The following is a 26813-nucleotide window of genomic DNA, read 5'->3' as shown; positions in this document are numbered from 1 at the left end:
GCGAGACTCTGCCCATAAGAAAAGCAATCTAGGAAAAGCATCATTTCCGACCGCAGTTTCCTAAGGATACTGTTCTCTCCTCCAAAGGCTCTTGCCACTTGCCACTTGGGAGGTCCCTCCAAACTCTGCCATTGGCTTTCCTTGTGCTACTCCAACCCATCTGGTGTGCTTCCCAAAAGCTTGCGGACACACCTGGAATCCAGAACCCACCTGGTTAATAACCCAGATACAACCCCTTTGGGTCTGGCAGCACATGCCAGCCAAGTCCCAAACAGTTTATTAGTTTAACCAAAAGGTAAACAGATGATGGAGATGCAGAAAGACAAGCATGCGAGCAGCTAGAAGCATTACCCGGCTGTCCACCAGGAAACAAATTTAAGACATTCAAAGTGGCATTAAATAAATGAGGCTAAGTTTTATCTACTTGGAATTTCCATTGTCTTTAAAAAAGGTAAATATATATATACACACATATATATATATATATTTACATTGCAGTATATAAATCTAGACTCTACATATACAGTATAAATACACAGGGTGAGCACAGGGGCACAACATGTATGTCTTGTTAGCCACACCCTCAAACAGGCCAATGGTTTTATATTTTCTTGTCATCACACCAAGAATACTGGGCTGAGGCTACATATGATTCAGCCTGCATGAGGGCTGCCACCCTGGCCGTCTCTCCTCCAAGCACAGAAGCACAAATCGGACAAGCATCGAAAACAAAGTGCTTTCTGACTAGCTGAAACCCAGTTGCTGTCTTTACAGCATGCAGTCCCATCTCCTGGGAAGACCAAAGGAAATCGGAGGGCTTCCTGGCCCACTCTTCGGTCCATTGCCACAAACCTCTAAACTCTCCCTGGTGTTTCTTGTGGAATTCACATGGCTGTTCACCTAACACCTATCCCGCATAACTTTTAGGAGCTGTATTATGAGACTGGGGGGAAAGTAGCTCCATGTTACAATCTGCACTCCATATTCTGGGTTTGTTCTCTTTATTTTTGGAATAAAAACTGGCATTTTGAGAATTATTTCTTGAGGGACAACATTCTGAAAGTGCTTCTTACACATGTCAATATTCCACATATGGCTTTCAGTTCAAGCCCTAGCCCAGCTCAGACTTGGAAGGAAGAGTGTGATGGTGTTATGAGAGACAAAAATGTCACTTAGCAGTGACGCTGTGATAGCAAGCATGGGAACCTGAACAAAAAACGTTATTGATTCCATCTGGAAGAATGTACCTCTTTGAGAAATGATTCCGATAGTATGTGCAGGCCCAACTCTTTCCTCATGGCTAGGCACAGTAATGCTATAAAAGTTTATAAGTAAAATAGAATGCTGTTACCAGCACGGAACATCTTTTGAGGGGCTACTAACAGGGCAGTCACCGTTCAGAAATCTTTCACAGGCTCAAAATGATCAAATGTAGTCAACCGCAGTAGAAATTTCCACCCCTGAGGAACAAATTGCACATAATATAGAGGTACTTGGATCCAGATGGCCAAAGACTCCAGACACATAGTTTGACATGCAAAAGGCAATCAGAGAAGGCAATGAAGTAGTGACATTCCAAGACAGGTAAGAGTCCAAATAAGTCACCATTCTTTTGCGCTTTCTTTTCTGGCTACGTTACCAAAGAACATGGTTATTTGTGCAGTGATTATGACATGTTCTTTGAGGGAGAAACAGAAATACGAGGGGTTGCCCGAAACTGAAATGAGTTTGTTTCAGGAGCTTGACACTTGACACTTCCAGAGGCATTGTGATGGCTAGACCAGGGGGGCGACGGGCCTCTGAAGCTCCTCCTGGCCTCCCTGGGGTAGCAGGAAGTGGCAGATGCAGGCAGAGGTTGAAGGCCACCGGCTCATCCAAACCCCTTCCAAAGTGGCCTTTCATGCAGCCTGTGGCAGTTCCAGCCTCTGCAGTTGTTTTTATCTGGTGGCACTTGATTGAGAAAGTCATCCTCTCCCTTTATAAAAATAAAGTTTGGGCTTCCTGTAATACTGGCACAAAGGACACTCTCTATCCCAGGACTGACTCCATTTACTCAGAAGAATATGAGACTAGGTTCTCAGTTTCTTCTATTTCCCTGTAAAAAGTGACCTCAGCTTCCCAGGCCATTGTGCAAATTTTTTTTTCCGTAGTCCATAATATCCCATAAAGTCCCTCTTATATATTTATATATATAGACACATACATACCAAATATGTGTGCATATATATTTTTTAAGTGTGGGTAATTCTGCATTTTAGTCTCAAGTAAGTCAAAGAGAATCAGTGAATCGTTCATCCTTTTCATGTCAAATTACTTCCAATCTCCCCACAACGCCTATCATAGTGCTTTGCACACCACAGGAACTCAATAAATATCTGCTGACTTCACAATGATCCTCGAACACTGGATGGTAATTGCAGTCACCGCAGCCTGTTCTCGGCCCCACTCTGCCTTTGGCAAACAAGGGGCCATGGGTCCCTCCCTTCAGAGGGTGATTTTGCTGTGTCTGTTACTCCAGCAGCCCCGTTTAGCTGTCCTGGGCAAAGTCAAGCTGGTCCGGCTACGCAGTTTCACTTGTTCTTCCATGGCGTTCTTTTTGCGCAAAATGAAGTCAAAGTTCACTTGGCTGTTCATGGCATAAAAGACGTTTGCTGAGTCTGGAATCACAAGTTCTGAAAAAGATAAGAAAAGGTAAGGTGGTCAGCCCAGCACTGACAATGGCAGGTGTAAACCTTGCTCAGACACAAGGCCGGGACTATGGCCCTTTGCCTCAAGAACGTGACCTGAACCAGACGGTGACCACCACCACTTCCCCCCAGAATTGGCCCCACCTTCTCAATCCCAATTTTAAAAATGAGTACAAATAAGATTTTAGAAATTCATTCCATGAACTAAATGTTCCAATAGAAAATGTTAAAGCAGAAAAAACACAGAGTAGAAAACAGAGACCAAGAAAAGTTTAAAAACATTCCAAAGACTACAGCTAGTGAGCAGCAGGACTGGATTCGAACTCGGGTTTCATCTCTCCTGTAGTCCATTTTCCACCCCAGTATGCAGATTTTCTCGAAGACTAAGAGAGTCCAACGGCATGGAAAAAAACAGAAAATCTGTAGCACTCCAGAATTCTACTTGGAATATTGAAATATTTTTTGAAGTAATCCCATCAAACCAGGATTTTATTTCCCGAGTAAAAAGTGCACATCTTCTTTTTTAAAATTTGTTTTAAGTTCTGGGATACATGTGCAGAAAGGGCAGGTTTGCTACATAGGTATACATGTGCCATGGTGGTTTGCTGCACCCATCAACCCATCATCTAGGTTTTAAGCCCTGCATACATTACGTATCTGTCCTAATGCTCTCCCTCCCACTTCCCCCAACCCCCGACAGTCCCCAATGTGTAATGTTTCCCTTCCTATGTATCTTTTAACATTTAAACTCCTTTCAACTTCGATGATTCCCAACTAGATATCTGTAATTTTTGAACAAGGATTGTTCCAAGTGTAATATGAAATCTTCAAAGTTATTTTGACTCTTTTCTTTCTTTTCTCTTCTTTTTTTTTTTTGAGATGGAGTTTCACTCTTGTTGCCCAGGCTGGAGTGCAGTGGTGCAATCTCAGCTCACTGCAACCTCTGCCTCCCAGGTTCAAGTGATTCTCCTGTCTCAACCTCCTGAGTAGCTGGGATTACAGGTGCCTACAACCACACTGAGCTAATTATTATTATTATTTTACATTTTTAGAGATGGGGTTTCACCATGTTGGGCCAGGCTGGTCTCAAACTCCTGACATCAGGTGAATTCACCTGCTTTGGCCTCTCAAAGTGCTGGGATTACAGGTGTAAGCCACTGCACCCAGCTTCACTTTTACTTTTTATTTTTATTTTTTTAATTATACTTTAAGTTCCAGGATACATGTGCAGAACATGCAGGTCCGTCACATAGCAATACATGTGCCATGGTGGTTGGCTGCACTCATCACCCCGTCTCCTACAGTAGATATCTGTTGTAATGCTCTCCCTCCCCTGGACCCCCATTCCCAAACAGGCCCCAGTGTGTTGTGTTCCTCTCCCGGTGCCCATGCATTCTCACTGTTCAACTCCCACTCATGAGTTAGAACATGTGGTGTTTGGTTTTCTGTTCCTGTGTAGTTTGCTGAGAATGATGGTTTCCAGCTTCATCCATGTCCCTGCAAAGGATGTGAACTCAACTTTTTTTATGGCTGCATAGTATTCCATGGTGTATATGTGACACATTTTCTTTATCCAGTCTATCACTGATGGGAATTTGGGTTGGTTCCAAGTCTTTGCTATTGTGACTAATACTGCAATAAATATACATATGCATGTGTCTTTATAATAGAATGATTTATAATTCTTTGGGTATATGCCCAGTAATGGGATTACTGGGTCTAATGGTATTTCTATTTCTAGATCCTTGAGGAATCGCCACAAGAAAGTATACAGTATTTAGCACTCAAGTGTAATGAGTTTTTGAAAAAACAAATAAAAAAAGGTAAAATGTGTAAGTCTAACTTTGTGGTAGTGGCATGGGGGAGGCAACCAGAGGCATATGGTTGTAAAACTGGGCAAAGTGAGTCTTAAGTAAACTTCAAACACTGAAATCCAACAGCAAGACTGATATGAGCAGGTTCTAGGTGACTCTGGTACATTCTGTGCACAAAGCCTCAGCGGAGAACAATGTGTCCCATGATGCTGCCCACATCTTAGTTACATATCACTCAGCTCTCCTCACATTCAGGTACATGATTTCCTGTTATTTTCAGAATCACCCTGTGATGCATGAGGAACCAACAGGGTTCTGTGTCTAATTAAGGACCAAGGCCCGGCAGGCCCAGCAGCTTCATTTAGGACCACACAGCGGGTGGGCAGTGCTGGGTCCAGATCACCCCTCAAGGCTCCTGGACCTTTAGACACCCTGGCTTCACCTTAGTCCTGTGTTGTAAGCAAAACGGTACAACTTGAGACCACCTTTTAGGCTCAGAATTGTAACAATAACTACATTAAAAGGTTATAACTGAGAAAGTGCTACCCCTCAGCCTAAGGTTCAGCTGAATGAATGAGAAAACTTCCAAGAGGAAGCTGATTAAGAATTTCGCCAGAGGCTGTAGCTTTTAATCCCTAGGAGAAGGTAGTATTCTAATTTCAGCCCCTCTCCTCTAAACCAGAGAGAGAGCCCTGGGTGCCATGCGGGTCCCATGGCCTCGCTTGTGGAATGCTTCTCATTTATAGGAGCCACTGCTTGTTGGTAAGCAGAGCACTTCAGGTGACCGGAATGGTCACTTTGGGGTCTGGCGGCAGAAAGGGTTGGCTTCGGTCGAGAGTATTTGCTATTCTTTCTTCACTTGGAGAAGAGAACTGTCCTGACAGTCACTGTCTGTGAAGTGACAAGGTACAGAGGAGTTATCTACCAGCCTGCTTCCTTCTCTCAGCAAATACCATCCCCGAATTCGTATTAGCAGATGATGACATGCAAGGGTGATTATTTGCGAAAAGTCTTTCATAAAAGAGATTTATTTAAATAGCACGTTCCCAAGCATATTGAAGCTGTACATAGATTACCAATTCTTTGCCTCAATAAATGTGAGATAAATAACCTTCAAGTTAGAGGTCTGTGTTATTTTTAAATTGATCATGAATAAAGATAATACCTCTCATAAATGATTAATTGAAACGATGAGAAATTACAGGAACTGCTAAATTTTAGATTCACACACAATTTGGAAACAAATTCTTGGGTAAAGGAGGTGTGTGGCCACCAAAGATGCCCAACAGACCCCCCCTACCCTCTGCTTCCTGGCACAGGGAGAGACTTCCTTCTAGAAAAGTGTTTGAAGAGCTCAGAAAGATTGGGTAGAAGAAATGCCCAGCAAAATCACAGGAACAAGAGCTGAGGAATCAGGGAGTGGTTTGAGATTCTTAATTCGACAAGCGAGGTGATGGCATGGTTGTTCATCCTTGCACTATCAAAAGCCACCACTGGGTCCCAATAAAACAATATATATCCACGTTCTGCCTTCTAAATGGGAGCACTGTGGACATGTGCTGGCCACCCGCCCTTAGAAGGAACACGCCTGCCTCGGAAGACGCCCACCTTTGTCCTCCGAGATGACCTGCACCAGCTCATATTCCTCGGCGGGGTCTGAGTCCAGATTGTGCTTCAGCATGGCTCTCTGGATCACCGCGGGGGTTTTATCCTGGCTTGTCAACTGCAAAGACAATGAACAGGTTTGTGAGTTCTCCCGACCCTCTCATTCTTGCTGTCTCGTGTTGTGATGTCTTTCCAAGAACAACGGATTCATGGAATGGGAACTGGACCAAGAGCCAGGATCCCTGGTTTCTAGTCCTGGGTCTACCGTTAGTAGCCACAGATGATGGGCGAGCCACCCAATCTCTGAGCCACCGCATCATCCGCTATTAAACTGGAGAGAACATTTTCCTTGCCCATCTCCTCCACACTGACTGAAGATCCTGTGAAAGAATATGTATGTGGGAATTGTGAAAAATGTGAAGCCTTATTAGCCCTGGCCAGAAATTATCCTCCCATGTTGAACTGCTCCTATGGCACTGGTTACTACAACCCACGGGATAAAAACGGTCACAGTTCTGCACATTGACCATTTCAAAAAGTTCAGGTGACCTGTGACTCAGTAGTCCCACTCCCAGGCATTTCCCAAGTGGAATAAAAACGTCTGTCCATGAAAGGGCTTGTGGATATATGTCTGTCAAACATTCATAGCAGATTTATTCACAATAGCTAAAAACTAGAATCAGTCTGAATCTCCATCAACAGGAAAAGAGAATAAATCATAGTATATTCATAATAGAATCCTGCTGAGCCACGGAAAGAAGCTAAGAACTGGCACATGCAGCAATGCAGACGAATCTCACAAACGTCATCTTGATCAAAAGATACCTGACACAAAACGTTACATACCAGTGGAGTCTGTTCTTTCAAAATAAAGGAAAACCCAATCTGTGGCATTAGAACCTCTAGGTTAAGAGGGGATTGACTGGAAGCACAGGGAATCTGGCGGGCAGGATGGAAATGCTCTTTATCTAGATGTACGGCAGGAGTTACAGACATATATCTAGTCCTCAGAGAATCAAACAAGATCTGTACATGTAATTACATGCAAATTATGCTTCAATCAACACCTGCTTCTAAGTGTTTTAAAAGCACAAGTGAAAGGTCTCCCTCATCCCCAGTTCTGATGTCCCTCCCTGCAGCTCTCTGCCTGCCAGCCATGTACAGGGTGTCCAGAGCAACACGAAAAGAAGGCTGACTTAGCACCATACCCTTGGGTGATTTCTTTAAATCTGAAAGAAGTGAATGAAAATTCAGATTATTCTTACTTAAAAACAAAAGCTGTTCTCACCAGGAGGCAACAGGACTACAGAAAGAAAGCCCCCCATGACTCCCCTCCGCACAAACAGAAGTCTCATTTGCTCCAAGAAACTGCCATTGTGAGCCAGAGCGTGGCAGTGCCTGGATGCCTCGCTCTGATCGGGGGCAGCAGCTGGTGTCTGTGATTCCATCCACAACGTCATTACAAAGGGACCCTTGTAGGCAGCCAAGATCTTGTTCGCTTGTCTTTTACCAAAACATCTGGCACATTCATCTACAGGGGAACAACAGGCGCACACAAAATTCTAAATGAGGAAAATACGCTTTTTGATAGTATAAAGAAAATACTCCCAAAGCCGGGTCACACCGGACTAGAAGCAGAAAGCTCAAGAAGACCTCCCTCAGGGGATGCCTGCCAGGCTCAGGTGGGTAAGTCACATGAGACAGCTGGGCCACCTCCATCTTCCCCACCTTAAACCTCCCTGGGTATGTCCAAATGAGGACAGGATGGCCAAGGCTCTCCCACGGGTGTTTCTTACTTTGCGTCATCAGAGCGATGCTGAATTGAACTAATGATTACAGCGAGCATTCACACTCCGGCACCCTCACGCTGACAGACTGAACTAGCACTCCCAGGCATCCAATGTGAACCACGTTTCATTTTAAATTTCTACTGGCCCCGATTAAAACGTTTTTAAAAAGTTATATTTAATTCAAACACCCCAAATATTACGTCAGCATATATAATCAACACAAAAATTGTTAATGAGATATTTTACTTTTTTGTACTAAGTGTTCAAAATCCGGCATATCTTTTACCCTCACTCATCTCAATCTGGAGCATTCCCATTGCAAGTGCTCCATTGCCACCTGTGGCCGGTGGATGCTGTACTGAAGGATGCTTCGGTGTCACCTTCGTTGACTTTCCTGTGACCAGAAATACTGCATTCCCTTTGTAAGGGATCTCGGGGAGACTGACTCTGTGACTGACATAATGGAGAGAAAGATCACTTCAAAAGAGTGAGGGGTACAGTGGTGGAAGACATTTTTCCGTGGTCACCGAGGAGGCAATTTGACAAGGGCTAACTGTTGTTTCTCCTACTTTTCATGGAAGGACGCTGGATTCCAGGGATATTAGTTGCTGCTGCAGAGCAAGTCCTCTAGGCCACCAGTTCTCAGTGTGCAATCTACAGCCCATGGGGCCCCTGAAATCTGTGAGGGGATCCATGAGATAAAAATTATGTTTGTAGGCCGGGCGCGGTGGCTCACGCCTGTAATCCCAGCACTTTGGGAGGCCGAGGCGGGTGGATCACGAGGTCAAGAGATCGAGACCATCCTGGTCAACATGGTGAAACCCCGTCTCTACTAAAAATACAAAAAATTAGCTGGGCATGGTGGCGCGTGCCTGTAGTCCCAGCTACTCAGGAGGCTGAGGCAGGAGAATTGCCTGAACCCAGGAGGCGGAGGTTGCGGTGAGCCGAGATTGCGCCATTGCACTCCAGCCTGGGTAACAAGAGCGAAACTCCGTCTCAAAAAAAAAAAAAAAAAAAAAAAAAAGATGTTTGCAATAATACTAAGAGGCTGTGTGTCTTTTCTGTGTGTTGACACTTGCGCAGATATTGCAGAAGCTATGGTGGATGAAAGCACTGCACTTAGCACAAAGCGATACTGTGGTTTCTAGCTGCAGCTCTATTAGCTGTCACTGTATTCTTCAGTACCCTGTACTCACAGTAAAAGCAAAAATAAAACAAAACAAATCAAAGTCAGTCTCACTCAGATTTTAACAGACTTACAGAAAAAGAGTAAAAATGGAAAACAATGCCACTCATCTCAATAATTTTTGGAAAAAAATAAAATTTATATTAACATGCAATATGTTCCTTATAGTTATTTCAAATGAATTAACATTTTGAAAGTTTCTCAGTTTAAATATCTAATGTGGTAAATATCAACAGATACAATCCTCATAGTCTAAAGCTCTTAGGAATATTAAATGCTGTTTCAGAGTAGAAACAGGTCCTGGGAACAAAAAGTTGGGAACTGCTAGTCTCGACTGACTTATTTCCATCCTCTGGTCAACAGCACACAGCGTAATATATTTCACAGAGGGACTTCCCGTGGAGCAAACTTTCTCCTGAGAGGCCAGCAATCAGAATGAGGGCACAAGAGCAGTGTGTCATCTCTCCAGAATAAGCCTGTGACATGGGCTGGCAGGATTTTCATGAAAGGTAAGTGGCACCACCTGGTGTAATAGAAAGGGCCACAGGAAAGGGTTGGCAGGAGCGGCGATTCTCACAGAGGCAGCCCATCTGCTGGGGAAGGAGGACTCTCAGGCAGAGGGCAGAGGATCTTCTGCTAATACCCTCCCGACACTCAGACAGCAAGCGCAACCTACGACATGGTCTTGGCTCTGTTATTTAGTCCATTGTGAATAACGCTTTGTGAGCTCCCTTTCCGATTAAAAGTTCCTTAAAGATAGAAATGTCTCACTCATCTCCCTATCCCCAAAGCCTGGTCCAATGACCAGTACGCAATCAATTTTTGCTATTGCTTTTCTGTGGAGCCTCCATATCACTTGTGCCATATTCAGACCTGAGCTCGCAAGTACTCACTGCACCTTCAAAGAAGAGAGTGATACAGATGAGGAGAGATGTGGAATTAGCTGTGGAACTTTGCTCCAAAGGATAATGTGATTTCCAAACATGATTATCTCCCATAAACTAAGGAGTTTATATTCCTGTGATAAACATACCAGACCTGACATATCCAAGGTTACCGCCACAAGAGGCTCTGTGTGTATTCCCAAAAGACTGCCATTGTTACAGATATTTTTGCAATTGTCCTTAGAAACACCGTTTTTACAAGAAGCTCAAAAAGGTCAGTCTCATTTACTTATAAGCATCGTTCTTCATCAACCCGAACTGCACTTCTAGCTTGGTCAGCCACTTTATTAACTAGGTTTGATCCAAGTGACTGAATGAAGTCTGCCATCAGGGGAGTACACTGCTAAGATGTGTGGAAATCCAATTATAAAGCAGACACACAGCTCCACAGGAAGGCTCCAAGAATGCGTGAAGCAGTGGCACCACCCCGCCCGAACACACTTATACAGCCACCCAAATTAATAACTTTGAAAAGGGAAATACTGACCTAAATGAGTAAGTTTTAGCATTTTTTAAGATGTGAAATTATATCCTATATGCCTTGTGTGTACATGTATATGTCTTCTATATAAATACACCATTCGGCATCTGTGCCCAGGAGAGCTGGCGTTTACACACGTGCCTTCTGTGTGAATGCAGATATGTATATGCTAACACCACGTGTGCATACTAAGGGATGGTAGTCTGAGCAGTCAACAGACACACAATCCCAATGGAAACCCGCGCCTGCGTCGGGGTTTGCTCCTCACCACGATGCTCTTGTACATGTTGCCGTTGTTGTCTTCCACGCTGATGCGGATGATGCAGGTGTCTTCGTTCTGTTGGTTGTAAACGGGAGGCAGCACAGTCGAGGTAATGGACGTCACCGAGACAGAGCGCTTGTGGATTTTGGGGTTGTTGTTGCAGGACGGAGGAGAGGAGAGGGGGTTGATTAAGGAAGACATCCCTGAGGAATTGGTGTCCATGGAATGGATAGAAGAACAGGATGAGGAGGACTCAGAGAGCTGGAAGAGTAAACACACCCCACAAGAAAACAGATTAGAACCCTGGCCAACAGCTTTGCAATTTTCAAATTAGAAGTAGATATAAAGACTGACAGACTTCGGTCATTTCCTCCAGGACAGCCCACCGCACATATGTATCTCATCCCTGGGGTAAGTACTCCAAGTCCCCATCAGTGGTAGATGCCTATCAGTGACTCAGTGTGACCTAATCACTCAATAAACACAAGAGGCAAAGCAGTTCTCTTATTTCCCTAGGTTTTAGCTGTTTTATAGAAGTTAACCAGCAGGTGGCAGCAGACACCAGAAATTGGAAGCAATATGGGTTCCTAAAGAAGTCAGAAGCTTATGGGGCTGGAGGAAAAAGCCTCATCAGCAGTTGATTGCGTCCTACTACAGTCAGATTTCATAGTGGGAGAGAAAGTTCTGTATTTTTTAGAAGTTTCTAAGATAAGTACTCCAGATTATATGGCTCTGCATTGAGTATCAGTGCTGGAAAGGCCTTGGACATCAACTGGCCCCATACCTGTTCTGCTGAGGAACCTGAGACCCAGGGAGAAAACGGGGGCTCCAGGTCCACACGGCTAGTTGACAGCACCTCTAGGACAGGAACCCAAGCTCCCTGATTCCCACTGCCATGTTCACAGAGCGAGCTCATGGCCAAGGCTCGCCTGTGGTTGATGACAAGATGAATTAACATGATATGCCGCGACCGTGGTGTGTTTAGCGCTGTGAGGCTTATGATGAGGTTTCATATAGCTTACCCCATTTTAATCCCACAACTGTCTTGTGAACAAAACGCAGAGCATTATAAAGATGAGGAGAATAAGACTCAGAACATAAAAGTGACTTGTCCAAGGGAAATACAGCCTTTAAGCCGCTTCGCCGCTTTCCGCTTTGGCTACTAGAGCCAACTGTACACATTTGCATGTTGTGTATCAAGGACAACCGAAGAGTGAAGAACCACAGTTAATGTGCTTTTCTGATTAACTATACATTTCTCATCCACGCAATGCCAATAACCAAAGAGGTACTTTTAAAAATCATTCAATTGAACAATTTAAAATATCAATTCTTATTGTAGAAAATTATAAATAATTTCCTGGAATGAGTTAGCTAAATTGTACCATGTTAATCCTATAAAATGTTCTGGAAGTCATTTATAAAATAAATAACTTACTAATTTCTTTCATATTTATCTGCCTTTCCATGGAAGTTTGGCTTTCTGGTTATCAGGCTTCTGATTAAAATGGATTCTACTGTCCTATTTCCTGCAGATTTCCTCCCATGGCCCACACATTGGATTCTACTGGACAGTTGGTTTACAGCCAGCAAGCTGATGTGACAGTTCTCATGGGTAGGGGTCTGATTGTGGCTCCATCACAATATGATTTAGTTTTTATTTGGGTTTTGGGGGCTTTTTTCTTCCTTATGTTTCCAAGTGAATCGACCTGAAGACTAAGTAATGATGGATTAGTTAATAGGGCAACTTTCCTTGCAGATATATTAGTCAAAGGGGTTCATTTTCCAATCATTCATTCGACTTTTTTACCTTCTTGTTCCTCTATCTAAACTCTATTTCCTTTGTTAGATTTTCTGTTATTCTAGGGACATTTATAGTTAAGATAAAGCCTAGAATATGCCTGCGTTATAGCAGCTCTAAACAGACTGCCTGACGAGCCCCCAAACTCCTATTGAGAATTGAAGAAGTGTGGAGCAAGTGCAAAAATCAATGTTTAGAAATCATGATGAGGGGAATGAAGAAAGGAATGCAAATCAAATGACACTGCACTTTTAAGAGTGACCTCACAGTGTAGCCTGTGGGAAAGGAAAGGGACAGCCTGGAGGACTTTTGGAGAAGGCGGCTGTCACAGGCTCTCAGAGCAGGAAGGAAATGTGGAGGTCAGCCCAGTCCAGCTATTTGCTAAGCAGGAGAAGTAAGAGCCTTTTCTAGCTAATATGCAGGGATTATGCAGCCCAGGAACTACCTGGGTCCAGGTGAGTTACTCATGTTTAGGTCTATAGAAATTTAAAAGACTCTGACAAAAGTATAAAGAATAAAGAGCCATGACTTCTGCAAGAATTTAAAAAGCCAGTGTGACAAGGGATGGGACAAAAATGAGGAGGCAAGGGGTGTACATGAGACAGCACACTGGGTTTCTGCATAGTTTTGAAAGGTATCTGGACCAATGTACGTTTCCACTGCGCCACAAGGTGTGACTGTGATTCCATCTTCTTCCTGGAGACACAGGAAGAAATCCTACAAAAATGTGGGCAACACCTCAGTTGTTGCTTTCCTACAATGTCCACCATCAGAAATGGAGCCCACAAAGCCTCAGAGGCTGTGAAAAAGTGAATGATGACACTGTGCTCCAGATTTTCACAAATCCAATGTCAAGTCACAAAGAATGACTACATCCCTGGTTGAGGAAAAATGCCTTTTGAGAGCATGGCCAGTCCGGAGGTGTCCACAGAATTCTTTCAACATTTAGATCAGGAATGATTGTATCCCCTGAATTTCAAAGCAGAAAGGTGAGAAGTACAACTAGAGCAGCCAATTAGTCATCTCAGTTTGATGAATCCTGAATATGCGGCTCCTCCTGGAGGGGCTGCATTCTGGCAAAGTCACCTGAGGGTTCCCAGATTACCACTGTTGCTTTAACACCACGTAAGCAACACACGTGTCCCCTTGAAGAGCAGCAGATAGAAACCAAATGAGGAGACTATTACCAACGTTCTACCTTATGGACCTCACCATAAGCTAAGGAGCTAGAAGTCACTATGGAGTAAGCTTGGTTAGCCAGAAACCTTCCCCAAATGCAAATTCTAGTCACATCACAGCTGACTCTCTGATCCAAACTCTTTGACCAACAGATTGAAGCAGCTGTGTCCGGAAGAGCAACACAGATCCTGATGGGATGTGGTGGCTCACACCCATAATCCCAGCACTTTGGAAGGCAAAGGCAGGTGGATCACCTGGGGTCAGGGGTATGAGACAACCCTGGCCAAAATGGTGAAACCCCATCTTTACTAAAAATAAAAAAAACTATCCAGGTGTGGTGGCACACCCCTGTAATCCCAGCTACTCGGGGGGGGGGGCTGAGGCAGGAGAATCCCCTGAACCCGGGAGACAGAGGTTGCAGTGAGCCAAGATTGTACCACTGCATTGCAGCCTGGGCAACAGAGAGAGTGAGAATCCATCTCAAAAAAAAAAAAAAAAAGAAGACTGGTCTTAAATTAAGATTTTAAGATTAAGATATTTTGGTTTTCAAAAATGTTTTATGCAATCATGGAAAATAGAAACTCTGTGGACATTCTTTTATCACCTCTCATCAGTTCTTTTTTCCAACATGGTAGAATGTGTCCTTGCTACCAAGCCCTCATCTTCCCCTGCATCTGTGTCCTTTGCACTGTGATTTCAGAGTTCTTCCCACTAAAACTGGAGCCTATTTCTCTGCCTCATGTACTTATGTAGAATGTGGCCACATGATTGCTTGAGCCAATGGACTGTTGGTAGATTTGACTCAAGTAAAGGCTTGATGTGTGCTTGTGAGCTGGGCTTGCCCTCTTGCTTGTTCATCTTAGCATGCTAAGGGCATGCACTGGGTAGCCCGTTACTCCAAAAATAATGAGAAGCAAGTGGAGCAGATATGGACCAAATCTGTGGCCTAGTGCCAAGCCCAACTCAGATGACCCAACCAGCAAATGCATAAGAGAGATAAATGGTGGTTAAGTCACTGAGTTTTGGAGAGACTTGCTATGCAACATTACTGTGATAAATGCTTAGCTAAGACAAAACATGGCACTGAGAAGCTGATACACCTCCGTCTCTGACTTTTTGCTCTAAGTAGCCCTACTTCCCCTAAATAACTTCAGTGCCATAAGCTGTGGGTATAGAACAGTATTTCAATACCCTGAACTGAACTCTTCTTTTGATGTCTGTTAAAAACATGACTTTCAAAATAACATAGAATTATCCACTTAAAAAGAGGCATTCCTTGCTGTGGTGTGGCAAACAGCATGTCAGGTGCCTACATTAGGAATTATGAGAAGGGTTGTGTATATACCTTTTTTTGAGGCTCATCGGGGGTGTCTATGGGAGTCATGGAGCCCTCCTCTGCCTCGGAGTGGTTTGACTCACAGGATGACACGCTGACAGAGTCCATGCTTTCACCAGAGCTCCCGCTGGCAGTGGACTTCGACTGCTCCTTGGTGGAAGTGGGACTGGTGATAATGTCAGACCCCAGAAACAGTCTGGAAAAAAACAGAATGCCAAGCATTTGGGCTGTTACAAATCTGGAATCCATGATTAAGCAAATATTTTGTGTTGATTAAGCCGTTGATGTTCTTTCAGTCTTGTGTATTCTGTCATGATTATTTTAGGAAGACGTTCACTATAAAGTTTCTAACAAATAGTAGTAAACATCTTGTCCCAAAAGATTATTTTCAACTTCAAAGAACACATAGATTATTTAGTATTAATCTGAACTCTTCCTAGGTCAGTGGTGCTCTACCTAGACTATTCAGCATTAATCTGAAGTCTTTCCAGGCCAGTGATGCTCTACCTTTTAACAGTCTATGGACCACACTGGCAGGATCCAAACGCCATCACCATACCCCCATCACTTCCTACCATAAAATCATCTTCACAGGCTAAGAGTGGATGGCACTGCTTTGGGTAAGAAACCAAGAAGGAAGACTTCTATTTCCAACGATCTGTGAACTACAATATCCTAAGCCCTTCCTCTATAAAACAGCTGGGTAAGAAATATTAAAAACTCTTTTTAGCTGAGCTTGCAAGATAGGAAGGGAAATCCCTATAGGCCTTAAGTGAAAAGGGAACTGAAAACCAGAAGCATGTGAGCTACTTCTGCAGCTGCTCGGGTGGGGGAGTGGGAGGCGCCAATCTTGGCAAAATAGTGATGTGGGTTTTAATGCACACACAGGGCCCAAAGATGAGGCTTTCTGTTTATGAAAGGTGGGGAGTTTGAACCAAAACTATATAGAGCCAGGACCCTCAAAGGTCTGTACCCTTAGTAAAAAGATGGGCTGGAAAAATACCTTTCTACTAGTATAGGAAGACAACAGGGAGCCTCTCTTCACCTGAGCATGGAAAGAAGAGAAATGTGTCCTATGAAGTCATGTGTTAGCTGGGACTGTGCCTCACTCCAATTTGCTCTATATGTGATTTAGGAGTTAAAAACTCAACTCTCAACTGGTGACTCCACTGGTAGACTAGATTTTTCTTAAAAAAAAAACCTTGCTGGAGGGATATACCTTCAGCCCAGGATTCAGAGAACTCCCTGATAAAGATAAACTCATGGTACAAAATTGCAAAATACATACAAGGAAATATTCCACTGAAAGAGAAAGCCAACAGGCATAATACAAAGCAGGCTTAGACTTTTGAGAAGTTCACATGTGATAACTGTCAGAACAAAACAAATAGTGTGCTTATTCATCCAACAACTAGCTGCATGTCTACCACAAGCCAAGCTACAAAAGAAGTGTTCGAAAACATTAAAGACTTAGAAGAAGAAATGGAAAACTGGAGCTCAGAGCAAGACATTCTAACAAAGGAAGAAGATACTTTGAAAAAATTTCTCTTCTAAGTGAAAAACGTGGTGACTTAAAAACTCAGTGGAAGGATTACCTAAGTGTTGAAGAAAACAATCATGAACTAGATGACAGATCTGAAGAAAGCCTTCAAAAATGACCATCAAAGATAAACACACAGAAGGAACAGTGGAAAGACATGGAGGCAACAAGGAAGCCCATATCTGTGTAGGAGGAGCTCCAGAAGACACGGAGAGGGTGGAAAAGGCCTGTATCAGAAGACAGAGTGGCTGAGAAGATTCCAGAACTGGTGAACCATAGCAGTTTTCACACCCAAGAGCCACATCCTAAATAGGATGAGTAAGACTAAACTGTCACTTAAACTAGTATATCAAAGACAAAAGAAATTTTTTAAATCAACAGGGGGCCAGGTGCAGTGGCTCCCAAAGTGCTCCCGGGACTTTGAAAGGCCAAGGCGGGCTGATTGCCAGAGCTCAAGAGTTCGAGACCAGTCTAGGCAACATGGTAAAATCCCGTCTCTGCTAAAATACAAAAAGTTAGCCGGGTGTGGTTTTATGTGCCAGTAATCCCAGCTACTCGGGAGGTTGAGGCACGAGAACTGTTTGAACCAAAGAGGAAGAGCATGCAGTGAGCTGAGATCGCAACACTGCACTTCAGCCTAAGCGACAGAGCGAAACTCTTTCTCAAAAAAGAAGGAAGACAGAAAAAGATAAAAAGCTACCGGGGTGGGAACATAAAACAGAGGAATAATAATTAAGCAGGTATCAGACATCTAAAAAGCAATCACCAAGTCAAAAGACAGTATCTTCAAAGTGCTGAGTGAAATAACAGTCAGTCTTGAATTCTATACCCATTTAGTACAATTCCAAGAAGAAGGGCAAAATAAAGACTTTCTCAGACTAAGACTGAGAGGACTGATTTACCATTAACAGATGACACTGCAAGTAGTAGTGAAAGGACAGCAGGAGTCCGGTGTGAGAAGGAAGGGCGTGCAAGGCAGCAAGCAAGTGTTGACCATAAAGTAACAACAATCACAGAAACGGCAAAAATGACTTGATTCGTTATTAAATATGTTAAGAATTATAGGCTTGAATTCCAAGAGCTCAAGGGCATTTTTGCTCTGCCTCATCTCTACCCCACCATCTCCAGCCCCATTTTTCATGTCTCCCTTTTATGACCTTCTGAGCACTACAGGGACTGTAGGGCTGTGAGCAAAACTCTGATTCTGACTGTTTTTATGGGCATTTGATATTTCCCAGCACTGTCTCCCCACCTACCTCAGTGAGTCACACTGAGACACAGAGGCAGGGCTGGCACATGCCCTCGAGTGTTGTCATGTCCCCAGTGTGACATGTAAAGACCTCTGTTGGATGTGGACAGCAAGGTCTCCCACCATCAGAGGCCACGCAGGCTGCTACCTGCTCTCGGGTAATATGAGGCACTGTGGATGGGCTGGAACATGTGCTTTAGCAGAAAGCATCTGGACGATAATCCTGTTTATCTTCACAGAAGCAAAAATAATGCCTTTGTCTTACTACTCCATGAATTACAAGATAGATCTTGAGGATGTCAACTAGTGGGCCTCCATCCATCATCTCAGAGTCTCTAGCTTTGAATTAAACTGTTCCAAGAGTAAAGGTCCTTCCATTTTGACGACTCAATAAGGTCCTGCTTTGTGAAGGTTCATTCTGGCTCAGCAGTCGGCATCTCTGACTTTCAAACTAGGCCTAAGTACCCAAAGTTTTCTCCAACCTCTTTGGATGAGCCATTAAATTACATTTCCCAGCCTTGTAAACATGCTAAGAAGAAGATCATGAAATCTGAAAAATAATGGTATACAAACACCCTTGTATGTACAAGAAATAAGATGGGGGCATGTGACCTGCTTTCACAATAGACACCCAAACTCAACTGCAGATACCAACAGTCATCCCAGCAAGATTTGACTAGTAAGAGATGTATTGAGTGCCTACCACACTTTGTGAAGGGCACAGCACCCTCGCAGTCCTGCCTTTCCTGGATTTCACAGGACTGAACACTTGTCTGTGTCAGTGAAGAGGGAGGACCCAGGGGTATTGGAGCACCTGGCGCAACACACATAGGTCTCGGGCTTGGAGAGGAGTACAGAGAAGCAGTCTCAGAAATGAGGACCGGGAGGAGGCAGGAGGACAGAGGTAGCAGCACTCAGGTTAGGCCTGCCTGCATTGAGAGCTTTTGTTTTTTTCCTCAAGAACTTCTGACTGCCATAGTGGGTCCAGAAGCTCCCAAATCCTTCTGCTGCCCCAGTTGGCAGAGTGGACACCCAGCACTGGCGGCCTGTCTGGACTCCTCTATCAGGGAGCTGGTTCCCTGTGCACATGCCAGCCTTACCAGCTGACAAGGCTTGGTAGGGCCCCTCAGATTATCTCAAGAGTTCATTCCCCCTTATCTGCAAAGATGAAAAGACAGCAAGATACTATGAAAAATCCTCCTCAAGAGCTGAGTCCAGAAGCTCCTAAAGCTAGAGTTCAGCCCACAGCAGTCATCTGAACAGAGAGGGTGAGCAAAACACAGGATTATCGTCCAGATGCTTTCTGCTAAAGCACGTTCCAGCCCATCCACAATGCCTCGTATCACCTGATAGCAGGTAGCAGCCTGCGTGGCCTCTGATGGTGGGAGATGGGAGACCTTGCTGTCCACATCCAACGGAGGTCTTTATGTGTCACAGGGCATGTGCCAGCCCTGCCTCTGTGTCTCGATGTGATTCACTGAGGTAGGTGGTGAGACAGTGCTGGGAAATAGCAAATGCCCATAAAAACTGTCGGAATCCTGATCCCCGAAATACTCAAAAAGATATTAACTAATTCATTTCACTAAAAATAATGGTGGCTTTTCAGGCGCTTATTGAAAGCTAGGCACTGCTTATATGTATATTTGTTTTGTTTTGTTTTTAGAGACAGGGTCTCTCTCTGTCATCAAGCTGGAGTGCAGTGGCACAATCATATTGACGTTGAACTCCCGGGCTCAGGTGATCCTCCCCCACCTCAGTCTCCTGAGTAGCTGGGACTACATGCATGCACCACCATGCCCAGCTAACATTTTAAGTGATTTTTTTTTTTTTTTGGTACATGATCTCACTACATTTGTCTAGGATGGTCTCGAACTCCTGGCCTCAGGCAATACAACTGTGAGAATGATAGAAAAGGTTCCTGTTCTTGGGATGGCTTACATTCTACTGGAGGAAGCAGCTAACATGAAACAGAATGAGGAGTGGACAGCAGCATTGGAAAGGGTTCTCTCTGCCAGGCACTGTGGCTCAAGTCTGTAATCCCAGCACTTTGGGAGGCTGAGGCGGGCGGATCATGAGGTAAGGAGATCGAGACCAGGCTGGCTAACACGGCGAAAACCGTCTCTGCTAAAAATACAAAACATTAGCTGGGTGTGGTGGCAAGTGACTGTAGTCCCAGGTACTCAGGAGGCTGAGGCAGAAGAATCGCTTGAATCCAAAAGGCGGAGGTTGCAGTGAGCTGAGATCACGCCACTGCACTCTAGCCTAGGCAACGACAGAGTGAGACTCCCTCCATCTCAAAAAAAGGCAGGGAGTTTCTCTCTTGGCACATACCATTTTTGCAAATATTTGAAGGAGCCAGCCATGAAGAAAGAGCATTGCAGGCCAGGCACAGCCAGTGCAAATGTCCTGGACACTGGCGAACAGAGAGCACTGTTGTTAAGAGAGGGAAGGACGCAGGTAGGTCACGTGAGGCCTAGTCAACTAGGATACGGAGTTCAGGCTTCATTTAAAAATAAAAGCTATAGGGGTTTTTACACAAGGAAGCAACATAATCTGGTATACATTTTAAAAGACCACCTAGCTGTTTAGTGGAGAATGAAGGGTTGGGTAAGGGGCAGCCAGAAGACAACGAAGAGGTTGCTGGAGTGATCCAGGCAGGAGAAGATAGTGACTCACAAGAGAGAGGGGAGGGGAAAAGGACGAAGGGTCCACCCACATGACAGAAAGAGAAACACTTAGGCACATGAGCAGAGGGCTCTCCACTTTCACTCGGGCTCAAGGTCACCCTGTTGAATACATCTCCTCTCCCGACTCTGATGGGACCGTTTTGGGGCCCTCAGAACCCCCAGGCAACACTCACAGGCTGAGTCTCTTCACCATGCTCTTCCGAGGCTTTGGCGAGGTGGTGCTGGCGTCGGCAGCTGCTTCAATCTCACACGACAGGGCATAGCTGAGAAAGAGACGGGGGTCCATGAGATGCAAGTCAGAGAATTGAAAAACACATTTAAATTCACGGGACGTGCTGGTTGTGTTTGAGAGAAGGCTCTAATCATTCAAAGTAGAGATATATACAAACGTTCTATCGTAAACATCAGGGAGTACTGACTTCACAGGCCAATTTGACACACTTAGCTTACGTGCCTTCTCACTCACCTCCACTGGCATATGGATTGAGGCTATTTAGTTCTGCAGGCTTCAAATGCAATGATGCATGTGCTTTGGCAACATCAAAAACTATCTCCCTTCTGGGACCTGACCATTCTCATCCCACTGCTAGGCCAGGGGAAAGAATCTTCCTTCCTCTGCTACCTCCCCCTCCTATTTCTTCTCTACTACCTCCTTCCTGCTCTTCTGTATGTATGTGTTTGTGCACATGCACATGTCACTAAGTTTTATCTAAAGAAAATGAAGAGACTTTGCAATCTATCTAATCTTCAATGATTAGATATAAGCAATTACATTACTGATAAAGATCTATCTATCTACTATCTCTATCTATCTATCTATCTATCTATTACTATATCCATCCATCCATCCATCCATCCATCCATCCATCCATCCATATATCTATATGTAGAGATGGGGTTTCACCATGTTGGCAAGGGTGGTCTATAAATCTTTTTTAATTGCCAAAACATCCTAAATTAAAAATGCTCTGAATTCAGACTTCTATCTGCCAGGCAGATACAACTGACACAAGCACGAGAGAAATTTATATGTGATTTGAAGTGCCTTTTACAAAAGCGTGTAGCTCTAGATGGTAGTTGTATTTGGTTACTCAGTAGGTGAGGAAGGGCGCCTGACATGACACAGCCACCTTCACCGCCTAGGCTGTAGAGTCAGGCAGAGCTGAGTTTGAATCCAAATGCTGCCATTAATTCATTCTCACACTTCTCTAAACCTTAATTTTTTTTTTGGTAAATACTTCTTTTGCTGTCAATTTCACTCTCCCTTATGATAAACTTCCAAAGAAATCCCCTGGGCTAGGGTAGGGCTGGGCAAACTTCTTCTGTAAAGGACCACATAGTAAGTATTTTAGGCTTTGCGAGCCATATGGTGTCTGTTGCAACTACTCATCTCTGTCTTTACAGCATGAAAGCAACTGTAGATGAGATGTAAATGAACGGGCTGTGTTTCAATAAAATCTTATTTATGTAGACACTGGAATTTGAATTTCAAATAACTGTTTCATGTCACAAAATACTCTTTTTTTGTTGTTGTTGTTTTTCTCCCCCCAATCATTAAAAAATGTAAAAACAGGCAGTGGGCCACATATGGCCAGCAGACCAACCTGCCAAACAGCAGACTATAGAACAGGGATTGGTGCGCCGGCCGGCAGGTGGGGCACTGGAGTGAACGTGCCTTTTTATGTCCATCCCACTATTTTGAATCTGTTCCTTGTGTCCCAACCACACTGAGTTATTACTGTTCCTCCAAATGCCAAGCATGTCAGGCCACCAAGCTTCTGCTTGTGTTCTCTCTTGGTCTGGAATGTTCTTTTCCAGTTCTTATGGCAAAATCTTCTTTCCCCTTTATAGTCCAGCCTAAATATTAATGCCTTTATGGCTTCCTTATTTTCCCAGATTCTTCCCATAGGTTCTGTAGCAATTTAGTTACCCATCATATTTCAGTTGCTCATGAGTCTGTCACCCCTTCTAGGTGGAAAGCTCCCTGGAAAGGTAACATGAGCCAACGGGAAGGACAAACAGTAACAGTGGTGGTGGTGGTAACACTGAGGACAAGCATTCTAACAAAGCTTTCCCACATAAGATTTCAGTTATGCCTCACAAACAAACGTTCTACAGATGAGCCTCCCAATGATAGGGAAGAACAAATGACTCGTTCACGGTTACAAAGATAAATACGTGGCCGAGCAGGAGTCTGAAAGCACAGCTTGGTGCTAGTGCTCAGCTTTTCCTGCCACACCATCCACCTTTGAAAACCAAGGACCTGGAACCAAGCAGCTGCTCACTAAACAGTTATTGATTAAATGACCCAGCGAGGTATTAAATGCGGCATTTCTCTTGCCAACGCTCCAGTTCTACCCTGACGAACGACAGGCCAGCCCACCTCTCCTCCTCTGTCAGGAGCTGCTGCCTCTGGAACCACTGGATGAACTTGTGCTCTGGGGTCATACAGTAGCTGTTGCAGGCAGACTGTAGGAGCTTTATTTGGGCAATCACTTCAAATTCCTAAAGCAGACGGAATACCAAAAAGGACAGAACAATAAGGCCAACCAAATATAGATCTTTTCAACATGAAAACACACCCCATTAGGATAAAAGACGAAGAAAACCATCTAGGAGGATTCTGAAATAAAGGAGCTAAGTCTTAAAACTTCTAACTCGGAATCTCCAAAGTCCTTGTACGCTTTAATTTTTAATCCTCTTTTCTCCTTGAGAAAACAATTCGTATGAACAAAACGAGCTACCAAAGCAGCCCAAACTAGTGACTGTGTAAAGTCACAGTGGCTTCCTTTTTCTCTTTTTCATTCTCATACTTGGGATAGAAAAGTGATTTTTAAGGTTTTTAAGTACTTCATAAAATATATGAAAAATTTCGATTCCTATTTCTTAAAAAATAAAGAAAACAAATAGTTTAAGTAAGGAAGCTCCCAAGTTTCCCATCTCCAACTTCTTCAACCTTTACCCCGCAACAAATAAGTTTTGGTAGGGCTTAGTATCTAAACAGTCCTGGATCTCATAAACTTGAATGTTTAGATTTCCTGAATCCTCAGGTTTTTACTATGCCAGTAAATCATCTAACTAAGTCTTTTAAAACTCACAGAGAGGCAAGTATGTAATTATGTCAAAAATTATTTATACTTCTTTAGATGTTTCAACAAAAAAATTTTTAAAGTCAGCAATGGGTATAAGCTTTAGGTTTAAGTTTTACAGTCAAACTTTCCAAAAGCTTAATATCCTAGTCTAAAAGGGAGAGAGATTACTTACCAGGGTTATTCTGAGATTAAAGGACAAAGAGGGGCACTGAGGGGGCAATAACTGAATTTTCTAACATCATAGGACATGACAGAAGTAACTCAAGACCTGGCAGATTCTTCAAGACTCAGCTTTCCATCCAGTGACCTCAACCCTTGGTCTTAATATCCTCAAGGAATACTTACCCTCATACTAAAGAGAAAAGTATAGTCTATAAGGGACAGAAAGTTTACGTCTGTCCGGGTTAGTATCTTGTTACTGACGGGCTCAGCTTGGTTTACTCCTCTACACCTTTTTGGTTTTCACTTCAATGTCATTTTCTCCTGGAAGGTTCTCTGGCACTACAAGTTGGAGATAGATACCCACCTATATACTTCTCTAAGCCCCACTACTTCTGCTCACAAACCCTTGTCACGTTGTATTTTAACGGCCTATTTATTTGTCGCTCTTGCTCCTGGATTGTGACTTTATGAGGGCAGAGAGCTCTGGTCTTTCTCTGCTGCAATTCCCAAACCCCTCATGGTAGGGAGACAGTCAGTATTCGTGGAATGTGAAAGTACTAAGGAACAATGAGAGTACTAGAAGGTGAAGTTATTATTTTGCTCACTCATTTTCCTCTGAGTCTTTTAAATATCTATTTAAATATACCATTTGAATACAAAAATCGCCGAAAAATTTCAAAACTGTTTTATCTTGAATAGCACAGTTCAGAACAGTGCTATCCACAGAAAGACTCAAATTGATGTTGAGCACACCTTCCAACATTGACAGGAAAGTAAAAGAGTAACTACCTACACCTAAAATGAAGGCCATTTCCTTAACCCTTCCACGACGTTACTCATCGGAAACCCCTTATCTTTAATAGGGTAAACCTGATTTTTATTTTAACTGGCAAATTAAAAAATTGTTTGTAGTTATGGCTGCAGCATGATGTTCTAAAACATGTAGACACTGCGGAATGGCTAAATCAAGCTACTAACATGCATTACTTCACATAGTTGTCTGAGGTTAGAATATGTAAGATTACTTACATATTCTAAGTAATAAGGTTACTGCTCTCTTAGTGATCTTCAGGTATACAATACATTGTTATTAATTATAGGGGCAAGCCGGCTACTGCTGGAAGTAACTGGAAAGGAGATCAGGAGTGGGCGGGGAAAAAGTGGGGGCCTTGGCCCATCAGGACAGGATGAGAACCCTGGATTCACCACCAAGAGGTTCTGGCCCAGCAATTTAATCTCTTGAGTCCTAGCTTCCCCACCTTTGAACTGAGGACGATAAAACTACCTCACGGGGCTCACGGGGGGACAATGCATGGGAGCATGCCAAGCAAACTGGTATATGATAAATGTTCAGGAGGTGCTAACTCATTTTTTTCTGCCTCTACAAAAAAACTCAAGTCCCAATTTCTTTCATTTTTTTTTATGTTCAAAGGAAAACAGAAAACCATAGCCAACAATTCTACTTACCCTTCTCCTTTTCTCAAAGTTTATCAGTCCACCCTAAAATAAATTAAAAAAAAAAAAAAAAGAGTGACCAACCAAGCTACTTTAAAACACAACCTTTGTGTTGTTTAGGTCACATTAAAACAGATCAAAGGAGTGATAAAGTCACAATTATCAATGATGCTATAATTATGGCTACTGTGGAAGAAGAGTCCTGTTTTGCTTTTAAAAATTTTTAATTTATTATTATAAGGCAGGATAGGCAGAAAGCCTTCTCTTGAAACGTGTGAAACCAACTAAAATAGTAATGATAAGTAACTACAAATCGGGATTCAAAGACATTTACAGAACCAGTAAAGAAAAAAGCTTGAGTAAATATTCCATTACACTTTTTTCCTTTACCAAAAGTAACTAAAACAGATGATCATTGACTCATATGGTTCATCAAAAGGGAAGTCATTTCTCTGTAGCATCATGAAAAGTTAGGTTTCAATTCTTCATCCCCTCAGCTCCTATTCTCAGTAGGCTGAATTTAACTTCTCAATCTTTGGTTACTCCCCAGAATTCCCCGACACTGATGGGTGTTTCCTGAGATAAGCTGAGGAAGAGGATGTGAGGAGACACAGAGGTCGGGAAATGCAAAACGAATAAACATGTCCACGACGCTGTGGCAAGTCCAGAGGCGAGTCAAGCTACGCGAAATAACTCCTACTCTTTCCAATTAAGAGACAGCAAAAGCAGGCTGGTTGCAATGCAAACCAGGGGTAGGATATACTCAAACGTACACGCAATCTTTCAGTCTCATTTCAAATTTGAAATTTCTTCTTCACTTAATATTTTATTGCTGCTATTAACAAGTTGTTTATCTGAGTTTTCATGTATTTTCCCTTTCGGAAAAGAGGGAGATAAGGGAAGTGGGGGTGGAGAGATGGGGGAGAGAAAGAGGGAGAGGGGGAGAGAGAGAAAAACACTTCACAGCAGGCAGCAATACAAAAAGAAAAGCATATTTGAAAAATCACAAATTTGACTAACTCCCTACCCCATCAAGTAGTCCTACTCAACATTAAAGTCTTATGGGTTTTTTTGTTTTTTTTTTTTTTTTTTTTTGAGACAGAGTCTTACTTTGGCACCTAGGCTGGAGTGCAGTAGTGCGACCTTGGCTCACTGCAACCTCCACCTCCTGGGGTCAAGTGATTCTCCTGCCTCTGTCTCCAGAGTAGTTGGAATTACAGGTGCCCACCATCATGCCAGGCTAATTTTGGGGGATTTTTGTTTATTTTTTGAGATGGAGTCTTGCTCTGTCACCCAGGCTGGAGTATGGTGTACGGTGGCACAATCTAGGCTCACTGCAACCTCTGCCTCCCAGGTTTGAGCAATTCTCCTAGCTCAGCCTCCTGAGTAGCTGGGAATACAAGTATGTGCACCACACCCAGCTAATTTTTGTATTTTCAGTAGAGACAGCATTTCACCATGTTGGCCAAGCTGGTCTCGAACTCCTGGCCTCAGGTAATTTGCCTGCCTCGGCCTCCCTACGTGCTGGGATTACAGGTGTGAC

General features: G+C 43.4%; 1 protein-coding gene across 6 annotated transcripts in view; it reads right to left on the bottom strand.

The window, feature by feature from the left end:
* Nucleotides 1–236: 236 nt before the first annotated feature.
* RGL1 (ral guanine nucleotide dissociation stimulator like 1) overlaps nucleotides 237–26813 on the bottom strand; it is a 303693-nt gene continuing 277116 nt past the window's right edge. For all 6 annotated transcript variants that reach the window (XM_054247899.2, XM_002807704.5, XM_035280227.3 and 3 more), the window contains 7 exons: nucleotides 25283–25315; nucleotides 22945–23066; nucleotides 20735–20824; nucleotides 15095–15281; nucleotides 10776–11030; nucleotides 6110–6224; nucleotides 237–2672 (listed from right to left, as the gene is read on the bottom strand). In XM_054247899.2, the coding sequence (XP_054103874.1) occupies nucleotides 2485–2672; nucleotides 6110–6224; nucleotides 10776–11030; nucleotides 15095–15281; nucleotides 20735–20824; nucleotides 22945–23066; nucleotides 25283–25315 (990 nt within the window). In that variant the 3' untranslated portion in view covers nucleotides 237–2484. The remainder of the gene's footprint in view (nucleotides 2673–6109; nucleotides 6225–10775; nucleotides 11031–15094; nucleotides 15282–20734; nucleotides 20825–22944; nucleotides 23067–25282; nucleotides 25316–26813) is intronic.

Source organism: Callithrix jacchus, chromosome 18 (assembly GCF_049354715.1).
Source record: "Callithrix jacchus isolate 240 chromosome 18, calJac240_pri, whole genome shotgun sequence".
Classification (NCBI taxonomy): Eukaryota; Metazoa; Chordata; class Mammalia; order Primates; family Cebidae; genus Callithrix; species Callithrix jacchus.
This window is presented reverse-complemented; position numbering and strand designations above follow the sequence as displayed.